Source organism: Microtus oregoni, unplaced genomic scaffold (genome assembly GCF_018167655.1).
Source record: "Microtus oregoni isolate MIOR12 unplaced genomic scaffold, Mior012 000001F_ref0000356, whole genome shotgun sequence".
Classification (NCBI taxonomy): domain Eukaryota; kingdom Metazoa; phylum Chordata; class Mammalia; order Rodentia; family Cricetidae; genus Microtus; species Microtus oregoni.
Window position 1 is genome coordinate 5674109 of NW_024543060.1, and position 18785 is coordinate 5692893.

An 18785-nucleotide genomic window follows, 5' to 3' on the forward strand; every position below is an offset into this window, starting at 1 on the left:
TTGGGTAGACTCCTGTCTGTGTGTGTTTTCATCCATCCCTTAGAAGCGGCACATACTTCCACATGTAGCGTTTATAAACACCATGCGTCAGAGTGTCTGCTGAGCATCATCTTTGGGCTGTTATGGACCCTCAGACTACAGCACGGCAGCATTTCCACTGCACTCTAAACGCAGGGCAGGCACGCTTGAGTCAGGGTACCACATTTATTTTATTAGAGCCTTCCCTGTAACATGCCTACTAGATAATATGACTTATCCCTACGGGCCACCAGAAGAAGTAGGGTAAAAATTCAAGTTTAATACAAAGTTCATAATCTTACATTCCTTACAGGCAAATCATTTTGGAATTATATACACATATATGTATCGTACATGTGATACAGAGATATGATTTCTGGCCAGATAGAAACCACGATATGCAGGCTTGACTTCCAGGCAATCAGATAATGCATATTTTTTCTTTTCCATTTGTTATCTGCCCACCGAAGAGAATTACTCTGAAAGAACACATACAAGAGAAGAGTCACGTGCAGAGCTAGCCAGGTTAAACCATGCAGCAAATACACTATATATAGTGTTCTGCCTGCATGTATGCCTGCAGGCCAGGAGAGGACACCAGCTCTCATTACAGATGGGTGTGAGCCACCATGTGGTTGCTGGAAATTGAACTCAGGACCTCTGGAAGAACAGTCAGTGCTCTAAACAGCCAGGCCATCTCTCCAGCCCTTTAAAAAATTTCTTCCTCCCTCCCTCCCTCCCTCCTTCCCTCCTTTCTTTCTTTCTTTCTTTCTTTCTTTCTTTCTTTCTTTCGAGACAGGATTTCTCTGTGTAACATCTCTGGCTGTCCTGGAACTTGCTTTGTGGACGAGGCTGGCCTCGAGCTCACAGAGACCCACCTGTCTCTGCCTTCCGAGTACTGGGATTATGGGAATAAAGGCATGTACCACCACCACCTGGCTGAACTCAGAATTCTAAAGGATGTAATGGAAAATGTATTGATTTTTTATATATATATTTAGAGACAGAGTCTGATGTAACCTATGCTAGCACTAGCCTTGAATTCTATGTAGTAGAGAATGAATTTGAACTCTTAAACCTATCTCTACCTCCCAAAAGTCAGGATTACAGGCTGACACCACCAGACCTGACTCTTGCTAGAAATTGTGTGTATGTGTGTGTGTGTGTGCATGTGTACTTGTATACATGTGTATTTGTGTGCATGTGTGTGTATGTGTGCATATATACTTTTGTGTTCGTGTGTTACTTGTGTGCCTGTGTGTATTTGTGTGCATGTGTACTTGGGTACATGTGTGTATATGCAGGTGGACTTATATACCCATGCACAGATGTGCACATGCATGTGGAAGCCAGAGATCAACCTTGGCTGGTGTTTCTCAGGTACTGTCTACCTTGTCGGCTAGATTGACTTGGCCATGAGCCTCAGGGACTGCCTGCCTGTCCCTCAGGGCTGGGGTAACAAGCTGTGCTGTCACATCCAGCTTGCAGTATGGTTTCTGCCTACAGAACTCAGGACCTTGTGCCTTTCAAGAGTGAGTTACTTCCCCAGCCTGCAGGATCATTTTCAGTGATCGATTGTGATATTATTTATAACATTCTCATGTTATTGATATAAATTACAATACTGCGAAGTAGTTTTGTTGTTCAGGTTATACAGAACAAACTACATGACTATTGCCCTTTACGCCCAATACATTTTTCTTCTTCCTTCTCTCCCTTGCAATGTTGGAGACTCACCACGACATCGTGGAACTCTTTGCTGTCCAGACTAGTCTTTTGTTTCAGTTTCAGTTTCAAATTGCCTATAGAATTAGAGACGAGACAATCACTTAGAGACAGGGATACAATGTTTCTAGGTTGAGCCCACTCTCGGATTCTTAACACTTTTAAATGGCTAAATTGCCTGGGACCTTTCGCAGCCATTCACCATCACCTTTACTCACTGATGTTAAGTTTACTGGTTTATTGCCCTCTTCCTGTGGTCTGCTTGGTTTTTACTGTCAACATGATACAACTTAGAGTTACCTAGGAAGAGGGAATTCCACTTGAAGAACAGTCTATGGCCATTCTGTGAGAATGTCTTGATTGATGTGCGAGGGCCCAGCACCATGTCTAGGCAGGTGAGCTTGGGCTGTGTGAACTAGAGAGGGAACCAGTCTATATCCCACTGTACTGGGTGCCAGGTGCACGCTGTCTGCCCAGTTTTTATGTAGGTGCTGGGGGTGAAGTAGGTTCTCACGCTTGTGTGTGTGCACTTAACACACTGAGATACCTCCCCAGCCCATACCACTCTCCTGCATTTTCTTTCTGAGGCAGTTTCTTTCACTATGCAGTTGAGGGCTAGGCTGGAACTCACTAAGTAGACCAGGCAGCCCTTGAACTCATGATCCTTTTGCTACAGTGTGCGCTACTCTTTTGGTGTCTTGTCTTTTAGTCATAGTAGTCTTTCACCTTTGGCTCTTTAGTGCTCCGTTTATGTATATTAAAAAAAGGTCAAAACTGAACAAAAGGTAAAACTATTTTCCTGAACTTTTTTTGGTCAATTTTTCAAAATAGCAATAAGAACTCTTTACAATACAAAAACAACAAAAATTAAGTAATGTTTAATGCATATTTGATAATAATTTTAGTAAGTGGGAGATAGCAATTTTCATTTGCTTTTATCCCTAAAGAGGCCAGTATGTGTGTGTGTGTGTGTGTGTGTGTGTGTGTGTGTGTGTGTGCGTGCTTGCGTGTGTGTGTGTGTGTGATTATTTTCGACTATTTTTCTTAGTAGCACAAAAAAACAACAGATATCTCTGTGGCACTTTTATACCCACTAATTTTTTATAAGATTAAAACCAATCGTTAAAAAAACCTGATTATTCATTCTAGTAATCATTAATATATTAAGTACTCAGTTTCCACCACACAAAGGACAAAAGTTAAATCTGAGTTACTAGCTACATTTATCTTGATACCATTAATAATCCATTATACCAACTAATCATGAAAGTAAGAAAGCAGGTATGAAATCCACACACTCATCGCTTGAGAAGTCGCTGGTCCTCCATTTTTTCCTTTGGGAGTGGACTTTTACCAGTATGGCAATCAGGATACAGAGCACAACGTAGAAAGGGATGATCAAGAAAAACGGCCACCGGGTAGGCTTGGAGCGGTAAGCAGTTGCAACATAGTGCCTTCCTGGAAAGAACAGCACCAGGGGTTAGAAGGCAGCTGCTAGGACTGAAACAACAGCGTTGCTGTGTGCTGCTGTCGTTGGAACAAACATGTTACACTATTTAAAAGTTTTCAGCTCAGCCAGGTGGTGGTAATGCTTGCTTTTAATCCTAGCACTTGGGAGGCAGAGGCAGGAGGATCTCAGTGAGTTTGAGGCCAGCCTGGTCTACCAAGCGAGTTCCAGGACAGCCAGGGCGTTATACAGAGAAACCCTGTCTTGAAACAACAATAGGAACAGGAACAAAACAAAAAAAAACCTTTATAATTACATATATTTTATATATAAACTTTATATATAATTAACTGTATATAATGTAGATAACACAATGGCACCAGAAGCCCCACCTTCAAACTCCCCAAATCTATGTGTAAAAGTCCTGCCCCTTGCTTTTCTTTTTGTATGTATCTTTTTAAAGGATTTTTAAAATGTTCTTGTGCATAAGTGTTTATCTGTATGTATGTATGTCTACCATGTGTGTGACTGGTGGCTGAGAAGGCCAGAGGAGGGTGTTGGATCTTCTGGAACTGGAATGATGGTTGTGAGCTACCATGTAGGTTCTCTAGAAGAGCAGCTAACAACGGAGCCATCTCCCCCCCATCCATGCTCCTTGCTTTGCCTTGGAGACTCTTCTATTCCAGGCAGTCTCTGATCAAAGGAATTGAAGTGTGATCTAAGTTACCAGTGAGGAATTCTCAAACTCTTATTTCTGGTAAAAAAAAAATGCTGTACATATATTTTAGGTCTAAATTATGTTTTGTTTTGTTTTAACCTAAGCATATTTTCATGTCCTTTCTCACAAATTGTTTTTCAAAGAGTTCTTCTAGAATATTTATATACAGGTTTAGTTCTCATATTTAGATAAACTGTCCACTTCATAGAGCATCAACATTGGTCGGCTCACAACAGTCAGGCGATTCAACACCTCTGGTCTCTAAAATCACCTGGATTCACATGCACGTAATCCCTGCCCCATCATACACACATCCACAGAATTAAAAAAAAAACAATAAAAGCAAGTTGCTTAGAAGATATATATATATATATATATATATATATATATATATATATATATATATATATATCAGGTATGGTGCTGCATGCCTTAATTGCAACACTTGGTAAGCAGAGGCAGGAGGATCTCTGTGAGTTTAAGGCCAACATGGCTACATTGTGAGTTCTAGGTCAGTCAGGGCTACACAGTGAGACCTTTGAGAAGTGCTTTTTACTTCTTCAAATCTGTTATGATTTTCTCTGTGGTTAATTGTATCTTACACATAAAAACAACATCACATCATCTTTTCTAGTCTTTTTGTTCCTTTCTTGTTCTTTCCTATGTTTAAGGCCTATGACAAAGGAAACATACTGAATACGTATCGTGAGAGCAGACTTCAGTGTTTACTCCTAATTTTATGAGAAGATAAATATTGCTAATCATAAAATGTGTTGGTTTCAATTTTCTGATACCCTTTATCAAACTGACCAGATTGTTGTCTGCAGTCTCTTTGCTGCTCTGTGGCAGGTGAGGAATCTCAGTCTCTCTCTCTCTCTCTCTCTCTCTCTCTCTCTCCTCTCCTCTCCTCTTCTCTCTCTCTCTCTCTCTCTCTCTCTCTCTCTCTCTCTCTCTCTCTCTTATTCTGCAGCACCAAGGATTATACTAGTTGCTGTTTTAAGACATCTCGTCGTCTGGTGGATGATGGAGAACATCAGGAGGAGAAGGAGGAGGAGGAGGAGACTGGGAGTTCCGAGTAAGTCATACACTCTTCCAGGATAGACATCTTCATGTTTCTTTTCCAAGTCTGGGCACAGAAAGTGAAGCCATTCCTTTTCTGATGACTGGCTGGAAGGTAGAGACTCTGGCTTCTCTGTTCTTGCTCTTAGGGACCTCCAAAGCTAAGGTCCTTTTCTTTCCTTGTCCCATCTCAGCTTCTTCTTGGGGTCTTTCTGCTCATCATCTCCTCAAGGGCTGTGCAATGGTACAAACTGTCTGTACTACCAGGGATTCTGACTCCTCTATATCTCTGGTCTGGCTCCTGGTCCACATGTGACTCTGGGCACCTGAATTTGGGCAGAATCCATGGCAATTGCCCTTGAGGAGGCAAATCGCTCAAGTCTTTGTTGTTGGTCCAGCGCTCTATGCACCAGGGTGGATGCTCACCTTCTTTGGAGAATCCTTGTTGCTGATAGGGGTTCTTAGTTTGAGAGGCTGGCGTCTCTGACAAAAAGACATTGCTGAGAGTTCATAACAGGGTGCTGTTGAAGGGGCAACATAACTTAAAATGACGAAAGGTTGTGGGGTCCTGTGCTTCCTTGTGCCTCATGCAAAAGGCTGGCACCTGCTGTCAGGAGGCCATCGTGAGTGCAGAGACTCTGCTGGTGTCTCCAGGCTAGGTTGATATGGTTAGCGGGGGAAGCCTTCCAATGTTAAATCAGCCATGGAAGTCACACAATTGTTATTAAAAGATATCAGAGCATGATAACCCTCATTAGATGATTAGCATTCCTGGGAGACAATTTGGTCTTAAAGGTGTGTGATTACATTAATAGTGTTGCCTTCACAGTACCTTCACAGGACCCATGTATGGTTGTATGGTGCTGCATCCTTTTAAAGGTGGCTTTGGACACTTTCAAAAACCTCTCCAAGTCTGTTGGTCTATATATAACTCCATGACAGCAGCAGGACAGACGTTTCGCTTTCGAGAGAGTTTGAGTCATTCCAGAAAGCAGTGTCTTAGTTAAGGTTTCTATTGCTGTGAAGAGACACCATGACCACAGCAACTCTTATAAAGGGAAACATTTCATTGGGACTGGCTTACAGTTCAGAGATTTAGTCCATGATCATCATGGCTTGAAGCAAGGCAGTGTGCAGGCAGACGTGGTGCTGGAGGAGGAGCTGAGAGTTCTGCATTCTTGATCTGAAGGCAGCAGAAGGAGACTGAGTGTGCTTCCGAGTCCTCAAAGTCTGCTTCCACAGTGACATATTTTCTCCAGTAAGGCCACACCTCCACCAACAAGGCCACACCTCCCAAAAGTGCCACTCCTTATAGGCCAAACACTCAAATACCTGAGTCTATGGGGGCCACACTTACACAAACCACCACACATAGGCAGTCATGCTTCTCCATCTGAGAACTCCCAGGGAAACATGGTTGGTGGTTGGACCTGCTCTAGACAAGCTGAAAACCAAGATGGGAAAGCTGAAATACAGTTCTGCTGTACAACTCTCACGAGCATGAAGTTTGTTGGAAAAGACACCATGCTTTTCACAGGATAAGCAGGCCATTTGGAAGTCATATCTTGCTCAAACTTAATTCTTCTGGCTTTACCTTAAAGAGTATCTCAAAACAAATAACAACAGCAACAAAATCCTCAGGAGTTAGGGCTAAATACCTTGCAATGAGCGCCATTTTGTCTTTTGCCAATTTGGGTTTTGTTGCTATAATGAACGGCATTGGTTGACAGTGGTACAGTATGGATTTTTTTTTCCTTCATGGTGGTACCTGGGATTGAACTTGGGGTCTTATATGTGCTATCTAAGTTTTCTACCATGATAATTTATCCCTAGGCCTGGTCTGGAATTTTAACTTTGAATACAGATAACTATACACTGTGAGCTAGCTTCATGTTAAAGATTTTCACATGTGCAGCGACCAAGGATGCTCGGTTGTGATTTTGTTGTCATCGCTGGTTTATGCACCTGAATTTGTTATCAGGTTATGTTTTCCTCAGTACTATTTTTTCTTTGCAAAAATATATTTCAATTCATCTTGGAAAGCATCTGGGCATACCTTCTGATTTTTTTTTTTGTGGTGGGTTTCTTATAGTGCTGTATTATTTGTGTTTTAATAAATAAAGTTTGCCTGAAGGTCAGTGCAGGCACACTAGTCAGCCATACAGGCCAGGGAGTGGTGGCACACACCTTCAATCCCAGCAGCCACACTAGCTAGCCACAGAGGCCGGGCAGTGGTGGTGCACTCCTTTAATCCCAGAACTAGAGAGGAATATAAAACAGGAGGAGACAGGTCTCACTCAGTCCCAGTCTGAGGATTCGTGGTGGCAGGATCACCATTTCAGTCTGAGGTAGAGGTAAGAGCCAGCGGCTGGCTGCTTTGCTTTTTCTGACCTTCAGGTTGAACCCCAATATCTGTCTCTGGGTTTTTATTATTAGTGCTTCAGTTTCTTAACCATAACCTCCAAATTCTCAGAGAACTTTTGACTCTGGTTTCTTGGTTCTACCCTGTGGTTGACAATTCCTGGTCACCCCTGGTGGCTTTGCCAGCCTGTTTCTTCCTGGTAGTAGACATGAGCCCAGGACTTATACTTCTCACCATGTCAAGTTCACAAGACAGGATTCTCTCAGTGTAAGTTCCTGAGTTTGGATTAGAAAAAGTCCACTAAGGCCACAACTATGGGTCTCTTTGGCCGACTTTTCTCTATTTTGCACCTTGCTGTGGCCACTGTAGACTGACTTAAAATTCTTAGTAGTGTGTGTGTGTGTGTGTGTGTGTGTGTGTGTGTTCCAAAGGTGGATGGTAAGTGTCTTCCTCAGTTTCTCAACTCCTTAACTTCTGTGTCTCCCTAGCCCGAAGGGTACCGGTTAATCTAGATTGGCTCCCGTCTCTGCCTCCCAAGCGGCAGAATTCCAAGTTTGTGCCTCCACAGCATTTTTACGTGAGTTCTTGGGACAAAACTCCAGTCCTCATGTTTGTGAGACAAGCATTTACTTCCCCTGTCCCACAATGTTTCAATTACGTTTTCCACTCCGTAGGAAGACTTACCAGGGATCGACTCAGCTCGTTGTTGATTGCCACTGTCAACGCTTCCACCAGGCCATTCATCCTGCATATTCACACAATCGGGAGGTAAGTATGAGGCCGTACAGTGGCAATGCTTCTTGTTATTACATACCTGAAAACAGCGTAAAGTCACGGGCTAAGACCGGCAGCTGGGTTCATTTACACCAGGAAATATGCAAACTAGTGTTTATGTCAGATAATGTCCATTTTCCTGGGTGGCTTCTTATTGGGATGGAGGGCAGCAGGCGGGGTGGGGAGGGGTGTGGGGGAGGGGACTCAGCCCTGGCTCAGCAGTTTGGAGAGCTTGCCTTTCTCCCTCTCGGGTCTGCCACTTACCCCATGGTTGTTGCAGTCTGACGGGGAGCAATCATAATTCAAGACTGTAGCTTCTACACATTCTTTGTTCATGCAAACCTGGAATGGACAAGGGGCCTGATATGTCAGCTGGATTCGTCACTTTTTAAAAGCATTCTGTACTCTCTTAAGATAAAAACCACCTTGAAATACCACCCCGTCCCAGTTAAGCTGGCTATTGGCAATATGGCAAAAATAAAATAAAAAAAAACGACACCCCAACACACATCTCAGCAAGGGTGTGGCCAAAAGGTAGGAATGTGAACTAGTATAGTTCTTATGCAAAGTGTGCGGAAAGTCCTTGAAGTAAGTCAACAAGAGAAAGATTTAGAGTTATTCTAGGCTTCCACAGCTAGGTACACACACAAAGGAAATAAAGTTAGGCTGCTGACGTGACACCTACACTGTCCTGCCCTGTCCTGTTTATATTATACATAATGGCCAAGAGATATCGCCGGTTTCACTGTCGCCAATAGATAGGTAGATAAAATGCGGCATATATGCTGCGTGAGAAAAATGTATCAATGCAATTATTACAAATTGTTGAAAATCAACCCATTACAAATGATCACACTTAATATATAAAATGCATATTGAAATTGTTGTTTGGCCACAAAAGCAGAATGCAACCTTGCTGTTTGTGGCAGCGTGGAAGAGCTCATAGGGCGTTGTGTGACATCATCATTAGGTGACTCCAAATAGAATTGGAGAGCTCTGAGGGACTGGGTGCGGTATGGGTGGGGGTGGGGAGATGAGGGAAGGTTTGCTAACAGGTGAAGTGTCACAGTTAGAAAAGGAGAGTAAGCTGGTACTGCACTGCAGAAGAGGGTGACTAGGGAATTACATATGACATGGTATGTATGCCAAATGAAAAACAGTGAATACTTAAAAGATAGAGATTCTGGCTGCTTTGACCTGATCATTGCAGAAGTGTTTCCAGGTCTCAAAAATATCACATTGTGGTGTAGGAGGATCTTCTGTCTACGTGTTACTTTCATTGGTTAAATAAAGAAGCTAAATAAAGAAGCTGCCTTGGCCTTTTGATAGGGCAGCCCTTAGGTGGGTGGAGTAGACAGAACAGAATTCTGGGAGGAAGAAGGCAGTGTGGCAGACACCATGGCTCTCCTCTCCTAGACGGACGCTGGTTAGACTCATGCCGGTAAGCCACAGTCAAGTGGCGATACACATTAATGGAGATAGGTTAAACAAATATATAAGAGTTAGCCAATAAGAGGTTAGAACTAATGGGCCAGGCAGTGTTTAAATGAATATAATTTGTCTGTTGTTATTTCAGGGTCTAAGCTAGCCAGGCAGACAGGAGCCAGGCGGGAAATGGCCTGCTGCTCCTCAATACAACAACATTGTGCCCATAATATACATAATTATCTAAGGATGAGATAAAATGATTATCAAAAACATTCTCAATACTGATCTACTCTTCAAACACCCAGAGAAGCAGATTTTTCAGACACTTAATTTGCAACGACAACAAAAATCGTAAGGAACAAAAAGAAAACAGAAAAGCACGGCCTTTTCGATGGAAGGGAACAAATTAGTTTTATGGATGTAATTAACATTCTCAAAAATCCCTAAAGGGAAACACAGATGAAGAACTAGAATAAAACAGGACAGTGATTTCAGCACAAAGAAGACTAGAAACCAAGATCAAACTGGAAAGGGCACTGCACAGAAATTCTAGTTCTCAAGAACATACTAAGGGGACTGGAAACCTCACTGCATGGAAACCTCACTGCATGGAAACTTCACTGCATGGGAACCTCACTACATTGAAACCCCACTGCATGGAAACCTCACTGCATGGAAACCTCACTGCATGGAAACCTCACTGCATGGGAACCCCACTGCATGGAAACGTTACTGCATGGAAACTTCACTGCATGGGAACCTCACTGCATGGGAACCTCACTGCATGGAAACCTCACTGCATGGGAACCTCACTGCATGGGAACTTCCCTGAATAGGAACTTCACTGCAGCAGATGTGGCCAGGAGGAGGGAGGCACAGATGAACCTGCGGACAGGGTGTCTGAGGCTAAAGAGCCTAAGAAATGGAGGAAAACTAACCAGAAAAGTGACCAGAGTCTAAGGGCTGGAAGGAAGGAGCATCATCAAGCTGCCCCATGTTTGGGCCATGATTCTGCACCATGATTTTCATTTTGTCCTCCTTGCCATTAAATTGCTCAGGACCCCCTGCCGAGGGAATGGTGCTGCCCACAGGGGGCTGTGCCTCCTAACATCAATTAACAATCCACTCCCCCCACCCCACGCCCTTGGGACCGGCTTGATCTAGATAATTCCTCTTCCCAGAAGAGACTCTCTTCCCAGGCAGCAAGTTGACAGAACTAACCATCACATGCTAGTTAGATTTGTCTGTTTTATGCTTTACTCTGTGGAATCTTTATTTTCACCATTATTTAAGATAATTATGCCAAAAGATAATCCACCACATCACAAGTGTGCTCTTTCTGCAGCATTCTGAAAATGTAACAAAATGCAGGGGTGAACCCTGTGATTGTGTCTTCTGGGAATTTGTGTGACTTCCACAAAAAGCAGCCAACAAGATAGCCTTAGCAGCAGCAGCTGTGCAGAATCAATGGCATTATCATTATTATTATTATTATATTTCTTTAAAAATACTGTTAATGATAGAGCATAATTTTAGGATCAATGGCTTTATTCTATTTTATTCTTTGAGTTTTGACCTTATTTTCCAAATTTCATCATTGATTGCGTACTTACATTTTGAGAGAACACATTACTAGGCATACATCTCAATAAGTACTCACTACATTAACACTGAGGAGTTGCTGGGGGAAGATCACGCTTTGCAGCACTGGGGAGTTGCTGGGATGAGATCACCTACCTTGTTGGCGGCGCAGACAGTTCCATCTCTCACCCACATGTTGTTGCTGTCTTTATGATTAGCGGCATATTCCAGGGAAACGCAGATGTACCCACTTATATTGGCATAAATTATAGTGGCAGCTCTTATTTTAATTAAATTCTCACTTTCGTATTTACATATTAATTTCCCACACTTCCGGTCACTATAATTTACAGATAAATGAAAGCCATTATTTTAATAGAGAAATACTTTAATATAATTTCAAAGACAAATAGATTTAAATTAAACATTGGAGTTGGCAATTAATTTTGAATAACACCCACAGAGTCCTTACTGGATTATTGACAATAATGAACAAATTAACTGTGAACTCTTCCATTGGCTAGATTACCATTTGTGATGTCATCACCTGTATTTGATCCTTAAACACAATCAGATCCAAGCTTATTCTAACTTTTAAAAAAGAGCAATTGGCCTGGCCACCAGACTGATTGCGTTTCCTTTTTGGCTTAACAACGGATAAGATATTGAAGTTCACATCCCACCATACATCATGCATATTATTCTGATAAAATAATAAAATAATAAAAGCATATATGCCCTAATGGTAGTGCAGAAAAACCCAGGAAAAGCATACAAAACAATAAAGGGGCATTAGGTACAGAAGAACAATACTAAAAATGAAAACTGTTGGTCAAACAAATAAGGATGTAGACCAGAAAGCTATGGCATGGTCTAGCCAACAGGGGACAAAAAGTATGCCATCTTCCTGCTCCACACACAGAGAGGATACCTGTCGGCAAGGACAGTCATCTCCTATAGAAGTGGCTTGCAAATCAACTTCCTGGCAAGATGGTCTTTGAAGATGCTCTCCTTCCACCCTCCAGTCAGCTAGCTTTGTCAGAATGGGGGCGGACTAGATACCATCTCTTTGCTTCTGAGCTAACTGACTCCCATGTATGAAGAGACCGAGGCTTTGCATGATAGGCAGGTGCGCACTTCTGCGCAGGAAGAACGCACACTCAGGAAAGGAAGGGAGAAACTGTGTCTATCAGGCACGCTGCTGCTCCCTCTTTTGTAGCTAAGTGTTATTCTTTTAGCCTGGAAGGGCTGGCCATGAAAACCAGTAACCCTGATGCTGGAGGAGCCTTTCTTGCTTTGATGCACACTATAGAAATCCCTCAGCCGGCATCACTTTGAGACCAGCAATCTCAGTGGGCAATGGATGCCAGTAACTGAGCTGAGCCTGAGCCGCCCAAAGGATCCAGGTTAAGTACTTGGGGAAGAAGTACCACTGTGATAGACAGCACGGTGAGACACGGGTCTACAGAGCAAATCTGTAACCACAAAACTCGAAGGCAAAACACAGGCACCTTCAGCAAATCCTGTCTGCACACAGCATGCATGCATACGTACGCACGTGCACACACACACACACCATGCATAGTATCTAAACCACAATTTAGTAATCATTCCATCACCCAGATAGTGAATTGTGGCTTAGATAGTATGCACATATGGCTTCTCTGCTAATCACAGCCATAACCTTAACCGTTTAATGTTTCCTTTTCACATATAGGGTTTATTAAAACACACAGACATGGAATTACCCCCACTTCATGAAAACATGCATTTTCTTTTCTTTTCCCCCCCTTTCTTTCTCTCTCTCTCTCTTTCTTTCTTTCTTTCTTTCTTTCTTTCTTTCTTTCTTTCTTTCTTTCTTGTTTTTTTGAGACTGGGTTTCTCTGTGTAACAGCCCTAGCTGTCCTGGAACTAGCTCTAACAGACAGACCAGGCTGGCCTTGAACTCACGGAGATCTACCTGCCTCTGCCCCCCAAACGCTGGGTTTAAAGGCGTGCGCCACCACCGCCCAGCTGAAAACATGCATTTTCTTTTACAGCGAAGATCTTCTCATGATACCCTTTCAAACAAAATAAAACAAAGCCAAACCAAAACACAAAACCAAATATAAACAAAAAAGCTCACAAGCCCAAATCCTTGGGAAGTTTCTAGGGTACCAAATCTCAGGTGCTTGCAGGCAGCCCGGAGGTAAGTTTATTACCATAGGTTAGGAACACTTTGGTCAGGGCTGCACAGGTTCTTCATTAATGTTTCCTTTCTTGTGCTTTAATTTTAACTCTATAAAGAAGTCCAGTCTTGGGGCTGGAGAGATGGCTCACTTCTTTTAAGAACACTGGCTGCTCTTCCAGAGGACCTGAGTTTGATTCCCAGCACCCACATTGGTAACTCACAAGGGTAACCCTTGTTCTAGCCTCACCAGGGATCACTGTTTTGCCACACACATAAAGCAAATAAACAGAAATGTACAAAGAAGAATGCCCACTTTGTGTGTGTGTTGTGTAAGTGTTTGTGTATGGTGTGTATGATGGCCTAGCTGCCTGTGCGCATGTGTAGAGAGACCATAGGTCAATGACAGGTGTCTTTATCTATCCCTCTCCACCTTGTTTTGTGAGACAGGGCCACCTAGGAGTCCCTGGGGCCCACCCGTCACTGCTCTCCAGAACCGGAGTCACAAATGTATGCCGTGAATTAAGGAGACAGCATCAAAAATGTCAAAAGTGTTAAAAACTGAATACTTATGTCTGATGAGTGGACCTTCATAGAAATAAAACACTGAGCGGCAAAAGACAGAGAACAATTCAGGTACAGACAAATTAGTTCAACTGGGACAACACCCCAGGTGTGGGGGATGTGGCAGGGAACCTTTCTAGGCACTCCTGACATCTGTCACTGGATCAGACATGGCAGACCTCATGGTCAGCTGTTATTTTGCTTCCATATGGATGTAACTGGTGGCATTTTCAAGTGTCAGGGGCTAGAGTCTGATCACATTTTTTAAGGCATACTTAGGTGCGCAGGCTTTGTACCCCGAGGGGCTGATCCCACAGTTCCCAGATATGTCCGTTTTCGAATTCAGCTCGTCATAGCATTCATTTGTACCAAAGTTGGCTTCTGGAAGGTAAACAGAAAGGTGCAATGAATATTCGGATGGTCCTTTGCATTGAAATAGGTAATGAACACTTTCAAGGTTCTGAAATGGTTCAGAATGTATTGCACAGAAAACAAACATTACATAAAATTGAAAATAAAGACATGTGGATGATGGCACAAAACCATTTCAGTCAAATACTTCAATCTTGATGTCTCCTGCACAGTTCCTAATATGTAATGCTAATATTCCTCATCCATGTAACCAAGAAAGTCAGTTTCTTAAACAATCATTGACTTACTGTGAATAAAGGTGGGCTTTTTTGCATAAATGTCTTTTCAATCAAACTATTCACCATTTACTCTCATCTCTGATTCATCTTAGCTTCATTTCTTCTAAGACCCAAACTTCCTAGAGAAAAGTTTCTATTTCCAGCCTCCATCCATTCTATGCTTGCTGAAACCTCTGACTGGGACTTTTGACACCTGCATTGCCTGGCTGGAGGAAAGTGACCTGTCACAACAGCATCCTGGACAGTCACTAGGTGCTCAGTTAAGTTGCATAGAGATACCAGTGAACCCAAAGTTGATGGTTTATTTTGTCTCAGAAAAAAATTGCTGAATATGTTGTGGGTAAGAAGTGCAGATTATGAGCCTGGTTAGAGCAGCAAACTGTTGCTTATAGACTAGAAAGCAGGCAGAATCTGAATATTTCATAGCTGCAGGGACAATTTTTAGATCCGTCACACTCCATTGGCTCCTGTCCGGTTTCCTCCTGAGAGTTAACCTAGGCAAGATAGGAGATGAGCTCACGGAGAGAAGGCTTTGGTTGCATCATGCTTTCACGTCTGCCTGTGTATACGTCAGAGCACACAGCGAGAACCCTGGAATCCCATGGGTGAGACACAGGGGAACAACCTTCTGCAAATTCTAACTGAAGCTCAATGATATCAACAAATATCAACAAACAGCAACTGAATCCAGACGACTGGTCTCGCCTCTTAGGTCTAGTGGAGTATAAACACGGGCGGCAGCACCTGCAGGATGCACAGTCCACAGGCAGGCCTTTTCAACACCAACCATGGAGGAGGGAAGGCTCGGCAGATAAGTCTCTGCCATTTCACTCAGGAGTGAACAGAACAAAGCCGGCTAGGTGCACTCAAATAATGGTGCAAGTGTCTTGACATGGAGAAATAGCACAAAGGATACAATCTTCAAGAAAAAAAAAAGTACGAGAAATAGATGGGGTGGGGAGATGGTAAAGAATTGTGATTGCTCTTTCAGGGGTCTTGGTTTGATTTCCAACACCCACATACTTAAAATAAAAATGAATTCGTTCCCCCAAAAGTAGCAAAAATAGAAATGGAGGTAATTCTAGATGAATAGATATAAACATACATTTGGTTTTTGAGGTCTGTGTGATAATGTAACAGTTCACTGTTCCAAGAAACTCAGAGAACAACAAACAAAAATATCAACCAACCAACCAACCAAACAAAACCCAAAGACAATCTGGATCAAAGGAAGAGAAAAGCAGTGCTTTGTGGGTTCTGGTTTCTCAGAAAACACAGAACCCCCAGGACAGCGGCATAACTAGTAACTGACAATAGAATCATTCTCCTTTCTCTGCTCAAAAGATTGATTCTCCCTCAGGATCCTTTCAGCTATTCTCTTTACGCTGGGTCCAGGGAGAGCATTTCTCGAATGGATTGCACAAGGTTTTTTCCTTTCCTTTTCTTTCTTTCTTTCTTTCCTCCCTCCCTCCCTCCTTTCCTCCCTCTCTCTTTCTTTTCTTTTCTTTTCTTTTTTTTTTTTTTGAGATAGTGTTTCTCTGTGTATTCCTGGCTGTCCTGGAACTTGCTCTGTAGACCAGGCTGGCCTCGAACACACAGAGATCTGTTTGCCTCTGCCCCCCCCAGTGCTGGGTTTACCACCACTGCCCAGCCCCTGTCATCTGTTTCTTAACTGGGTCTGGTGGTTCAGGTTTGTAACCTCAGCTACTTGCGAAGCTGAGGCAGGAGAATCACAAAGTCAAAGCCTGTCTGGGACACAGAGTGAGTTCAAGGCTAGCCAGGGAAACTTAGCAAGAAACTACTTCAAAACTAAAGAGTGGAAAAGTGGGCGGGGGCTGGGCATGCCGGTGGTGGAACAAGAGCGCATGCGGCAGGTGTGGCCCTAAATGCAATCCTCAGTACCGCAGACCAAACAAAACAGGCTCATCTGTTTCTTTTCAGCACCCAGAAAATGCTTAAACGGAAAAGCCAAATGATTAAAGATACCATAGCCGAATAGATCACGGCACTGTTGTTCTCCATCCTGACACGAGCCGTTAAGACAGACCCACTTATCCTGTCCACACGGATGCCCATCGATGATGAAGAAATCTTCCGCACACACGGGGGACGTGCCGTTGCAGTACTCTGCCAGGTCACACTCCCCTCTGGGAGGCCTGCAGACCTCCCCTTTGGGCTTCATCTGAAGGGGGAAAGGAATCGCACTGAGTAAGGCCGCAGAGGAGCAGAGAGGCACCCGGGAAACCGCTGGTGTGCTGTGCGTTGTGTGCGTCAGGTGGGAATAAATGCTCTGTCTGGTGCCTCAGCAGGGATGGGTGATCTCTTAGGGCTCCACCCGAGATGAAGAGCTACGGGCGATTAATGATGCCCGAGAGAGGGAGAATCGGTCTCCTCCGCGGATGAGCCACCTAACTGATTATCCAGTGCCACGTGGTCAACCCGAACAAGATATATACAGTCAACCCGAACAAGATATATACAAACACGGTAAATGAACTCAGCGTGTTACATTTATATATTTACTCGTGTACATGTAAATATATATGTAACAACAATAATTAAATAAAAAAGTCATGAATTAGAAAGAGAGTGGAATGGGTGTGGGGGGAGTTGGAGGCAGGAGGGGGAAGTGATCTAAATATAGTATACATATGTGAAATTTAAAAACAATAAAAATAAAAATACACTATTAAATTATGTGCTGCTGGTAGCATATTTTGACTATATATGACGTGTAATAGGAACAATATTTCTGTTTCAGTCATCTCATACAACCCATACATCCTTGTTTTAATTTTCGAGGAATGAATGCTTGGAATATTATAGAAATGCAAAAGAAAATTAATTTTTCATGGTTGAAAGACTTTTGTTGCTAATACTCTGACATTTCTGGTGGAAAATGCACATGAATAGGATGAAAGATTTAAAATTAATTTCTTAATAATAGAAATGTCTGTAGACCTCCATTGGTTCCCTCCCCTTGGAGCCTGGGGAATCCTGAAAAAGACAGGGCAGAAGGATTGTAGAAGCCAGTAGGGCCGAGCACCCCAGGAGAACATGGCCCACAGAATCAACCAGGGCTCAATTAAGCAGGGGCTCATAAGGGCTCACAGAGATGGAAATGGCAATCATGGAGCCTGCATGGGTCTGCACTAGGTCCTTTGCATATGTGTTATGGTTACTAGCTTGGTGCTTTTGTGGGACTCCTAACAGTGAGAGTGGGGGTGTTTCTGACTGTTTTGCTGCTCTTGAGACCCTTCTCCTACTGGGCTGCTTCCCCCAGTCCTGATATGAGAGTTTGTGCCTGGTCTTATTGTATCTTGTTATGCCATATTTGGTTGATATCCCTAGGAGGTCTGATCTTTTCTGAAGGGAAATGGAGGGGGCATGGTTCTGAGAGAAGGGAGCTTGTGTGTGTGTTGGGTCGGGGGACTGAAAGGAGTGGAGGGAGGGGAAACTGTGGTCTGGGTGTGTTGCATGAAGGAAGACTAAAAAAAAGGAGAGATATAGTAAATTTGGAAAAAGAAATTACAAGCTAATCTTGAAAAGGATAATAGAGTAATACCTGTGATATACATAAAAAAAGCCACTGACAAATGCCAAAAACAAAATATAAATGTCAACACTCTTTAAAAGGAAAAGCTTGGGTCTGGAGAGATGGCTCAGTGGTTATGGTTAAGAGCATTGTCTGTTTGTCCAGAGAACCCAAGTTCAGTGTTCAGTACCCACACGACAACTTACAAGCATCTGTCACCTAGTCTCAGGGAATCCTACACTCCCTTCTGGCTTCTGTGGGACCAGGCACGTGCATGGTACTCAGACAAAACACCCATACACATAAAAAGTAAGAAAAAAATCTTCTAAAAAAAGAAAAGTCTCGCCGGGCAGTGGTGGCACACGCCTTTAATCCCAGCACTCGGGAGGCCGAGGCAGGCGGATCTCTGGGAGTTCGAGGCCAGCCTGGTCTACAAGAGCTAGTTCCGGGACAGGCACCAAAGCTACAGAGAAACCCTGTCTCGAACCTCCCCCCCCCCCAAAAGAAAGAAAGAAAAGTCTCTTACATTACAGTCCTTGCAGCACGGCCCCTCAGCACACACAGAACCATCTGGCAGCTTACAGGTGTTGGGATCACAGCATGGTGGAGTTTGGTCACCACAGCCCTGAAAGGCAAACCACGTGTATAAAGAGTCTTCCTGAATCCATTCAGAGCGGACAGGCATTTAAATGGCAACATATTATATAGCCTGAAGACAGATGCTCGCCTTTCATCTGGGCAAACAGGAGAAAGAAAC

General features: G+C 43.2%; 1 protein-coding gene across 1 annotated transcript in view; it reads right to left on the reverse strand.

The window, feature by feature from the left end:
* Positions 1–1786: 1786 nt before the first annotated feature.
* The window catches only part of Adam2 (ADAM metallopeptidase domain 2), a 45152-nt gene continuing 28153 nt past the window's right edge, over positions 1787–18785 (reverse strand). The window contains exons 13-20 of the mRNA XM_041674570.1: positions 18555–18653; positions 16480–16675; positions 14119–14224; positions 11269–11452; positions 8368–8445; positions 8014–8143; positions 3042–3201; positions 1787–1820 (exon numbers count right to left, since the gene is read on the reverse strand). Of these exons, the coding sequence (XP_041530504.1) occupies positions 1787–1820; positions 3042–3201; positions 8014–8143; positions 8368–8445; positions 11269–11452; positions 14119–14224; positions 16480–16675; positions 18555–18653 (987 nt within the window). The remainder of the gene's footprint in view (positions 1821–3041; positions 3202–8013; positions 8144–8367; positions 8446–11268; positions 11453–14118; positions 14225–16479; positions 16676–18554; positions 18654–18785) is intronic.